Raw genomic sequence first — 3949 nt, forward strand, 5'->3', positions numbered from 1 at the left:
TTAGTACAGATCATTTGATATCAAACAAAGTGCATAATCATTTTAACTAGAAACCCATTAATCACATCTGTGACAAAGTTTAAAGTAATAATAACATTTCAATAGATTGTAAATTTATCTTGCAATAAAACTCATTCATATTTGCAAAACAGTTGTTTGTCTTGTACATGTACTTCATAAAATTTCTTTAAATATCAATACACAAGGTCCTCCTCTTAAAAATATTGAAAGTTGAAGTACACAAAGTTCAAGTTCAAGTTTTTAAAGGTAGTGGTATCAGTTGGGGAAATGTTTTTTCTTCCGTCATGCATAAAGATATTTAAAAAAATTTAGTCGGATTGTTTTCTGCATGGAGCAGAAATCATAATTGAATAGTTATATTTAGATATGAAAATGAATCAGATAAGACGAATGTTCCTTTTATCTGTCATGATAACAATAGTAAATGGGAACCAATCAATGTCTTGTACGTACAAATGGAATATAGAAAATAAGCCGATTGCTCATTGTGAAAATCAAGGACTTACTTCTGTGCCAAGGAATCTTAAGCGAGATATCACTGAGTTAATACTTTCAAATAACTTGATACGCAAGCTCCAAAAGGATTCATTCGTCCGTTATGCGAAAATGGAAATCTTGATTTTGAGCAAAAATCATATATCTGAAATCCAGGAGGATGCTTTTGCTGGACTACATTTGCTTAAAGTTTTGAAGGTAAATGATAATATGATTAACATCAAAATCCTTCCAGAGCGAGTTTTCAGACATCTTAGTAATCTAATTGATCTTGATATAAGTCTAAATAACAAGCCATTGGATGCAAACACTAAGTTTGTTTATCCTGATGGTGCATTTTCTACATTGAGATCCTTGCAAAATCTTTCAATTGATTTATTCATGTTCCCTGAATTTGGAGCAGGATTTAGTTCCCTTCAAAACCTTACTGTATTGAAATTTTCACGATGTTATTTGAGAAACAGTAGTCGATTTCGGCTATTGAATTCAACATTTAAACATTTTTCGGCAAATCTGAAAGAACTCTATATCAGCGGCTGTCGCAATTTTTTTCTATTGGAAGATGGATTATTAGAATACTTTCCTGACTTAAAAATTTTAGATCTTTCTGAATCATACGTGCACCTATATCAAGCATTGCGCATTCTTCGTCCACTTCAGCATAAGAACATGTCCGTTATAAACTTTCACCACATAAGTGATAATTCAATCAATGAAGATGATTTCCCGTATTCTGTTGTTATAACAGTAGAATTAATGAAATACTTAAAAACTATCTGCATTGAAGCATTGGACTTGTCAAAAACAGGAATCGTGGGTTACCATCAGAATTCTTTGTTTTCGTTCGAACATCCAAAATGTTTCAGAACTTTCATTATATCCGCTAATAGACTACCAGCTACGACTCCATATCATTCCACTCAAGTTTATATTTTTTTCATGAATGCAATTAATATGAAGGTTTACGATTGTTCATATCTGACTATAGATTATTCTAATCCTGTCTACGTGAACGTATACCACACGGAAGCATTTTATCATTTTCCAAAAAGTATGAAATATTTTCAAATTCCATCGCAAAGGAACATAAGCTATTCGCTTCCATCATCAATAGAATTTCTTAGATTTACTCACATACAAATCACCCCTACTTCAGCATCTATAACTTGCAAAAACACATCGCTTAAATATCTAGATGTATCATATGGTGTTTACATACATTATCCAAAATTTTCAGAGGACTGTGTAAAGCAACTGGAATATTTGGATATTTCAGGAATTCCAGTAGCAATCATTACCTTTCCATCAATGCTCTTGCCAAAACTTTCTGTGCTAAAAATGACGGATGCACGAATAGACCAAATTGTACGTAAAGGTAGAGAATGGATGTCTTTTAAAGCCCCTGCGTTGAGAGAAGTAGACATATCTTTTAATAATATTTGGACTTTGGAGGAAACAACATTCTTCGAGCAGCCACATATTACACATTTAAATATGTCGAACAACCTATTCAGGACCATTCCTAATTTTGTTACCAAGCTTCAAAATTTGGATTCGTTGGATCTATCCAATAATTTGATTACCTCTATTGACTATAACATTAGGGTTTGGCTGGATATAATGATCCATTCAAAACGTTTTCCTAACCTAAATTTGGATAACAATGCTTTTATATGCTCTTGTGACACTCTTGATTTTCTTCTGTGGTTTGAAAATACAAACGTTACATTTCATAACGGAGATAATTATACCTGTACTATCTCAAAAAACAAGCAAATCCTATTAAAGGAGGTAGCAAAGAATATCAAGAAATACTTCGCAGACTGCGAAGCAACTTTATGGCTTCATGTAGGTATAATATTGGTTGCTAGTGCATTCGGTATTTTTGTACCTCTTTCTCTTCTCTATAACTATAGATGGAATATTATTCTCTACATGTATAGGAAAGTCCGACGAGTTGTTGAGAAAAATTTGCATGAAAATTATATATATGACGCATATGTTTCTTATGAAGAAAGAAGCGTATTGTGGATACAGAAGTGTCTCCTTCCTAAAATTGAAGAAGAATGGGGACTTAAAGTGTGCTTACATGATCGAGATCTTCTTCCTGGAGATATTACGGCAGATGCAAAAGCAGAATCAATTCAGCAGAGTAGACATGTCGTGTTCATCATTACTGAACATTTTACCGAGGGAAAGTGGGGAAGATTCGAAATAGATAGAGCAAAATATGAAAAATATACTACAAACCTTAGAAAAATAATTGTCATTTTACAAAATATTCGAATCGAAGATATTCCAGACGAAATTGTGAATATTTCAAATGACGTATGCTTCATTGAAATGGCTTTGGACGAAAACGAAATTATCAACAGTACAGATAATCAACGGGATTGGCTTAAGTTAAAGGCTTTGCTGTATCTAAATTAGAAAACATGAATGTTTGAAGAAGAAACATTTTAAAATCATAAATTGTATAAAAAAAATATTAAAAAAATATATTTCGGTAATGAAAATCACTTTTTTATAAAACGTCCGACTCAAAACGACAAAACAACAACGAAGATTGAACTCATTAAACCGGATAAGTAAATTTGAACAACACGAATCCAAAAAACACTGGAAGTGATATCAGGTGATTCGAAAGTTTAAGTAGTGTCTGCTATACGTTGCACTTGGATGGAGAGTTGTCTCATTGATACTCATACAACATCTTCTTATATCTATAGGTACATTATTTGAATGTGGTCTTTAATTAACATCGTAGTGAAATTTGTTTTTTTTTTATAGACGGAACAACGTATATCATATTTGATTACGATTATAATGAGGACTATCAAATGACTCTTTATTGTAATGACATGTTCTGTATTTTTCGTAATATCTATGTTTCAAGTATAGTTTACGAGCTGAATCGGTTTTGGTTCATTTTGTTATTATAGTTTTGTTTTGTGGCATAGAGTTAAAAAAATAAATTTATAATTGAACAAGTAAGTAAACTGCTGCATATTTTCCGCTCATAACACATTTTGACCTATACACCTTTTTTCATAAGTATATTTGTAGGAGTCAAGTGTGTGTGATTTTGTCATGGTAAGTATAGTCCTCATATGTCAAATGAAAAGACAAGACGTATATAACACTGAAGATACGATTTAACTTTATTACGCCATAAAAATGATAACTAAAAATGTCATACATGTAACTTTGATCAATAACCTTATAGAAAAATTCCGGGTTGCGGAGAGTCTATTTTTCCATATAAATGTACTAATGTGGTACCAAGATGTCACATATCACATGTATGTCATATCTTCGATGTAGGGTCGAGATTAACGATTTAAGGTATGTCTTCCGTCGGATTCGATGTTTCTAAACTTCTTAATTCAAAACTTGTACATATAGACTGAGTGATTAGCGAGATTTTTTTAAA

General features: G+C 31.9%; 1 protein-coding gene across 1 annotated transcript; it reads left to right on the forward strand.

The window, feature by feature from the left end:
* The first annotated feature begins 284 nt into the window (after positions 1–284).
* LOC139524495 (toll-like receptor 2) lies at positions 285–3468 on the forward strand. The gene has a single exon (XM_071319292.1). The coding sequence runs from the start codon at positions 388–390 to the stop codon at positions 2944–2946; it is 2559 nt and encodes an 852-aa protein (XP_071175393.1). The 5' UTR covers positions 285–387; the 3' UTR covers positions 2947–3468.
* Positions 3469–3949: the final 481 nt, after the last annotated feature.

The sequence above is a fragment of the Mytilus edulis genome, chromosome 5 (genome assembly GCF_963676685.1).
Source record: "Mytilus edulis chromosome 5, xbMytEdul2.2, whole genome shotgun sequence".
Lineage (NCBI taxonomy): Eukaryota > Metazoa > Mollusca > Bivalvia > Mytilida > Mytilidae > Mytilus > Mytilus edulis.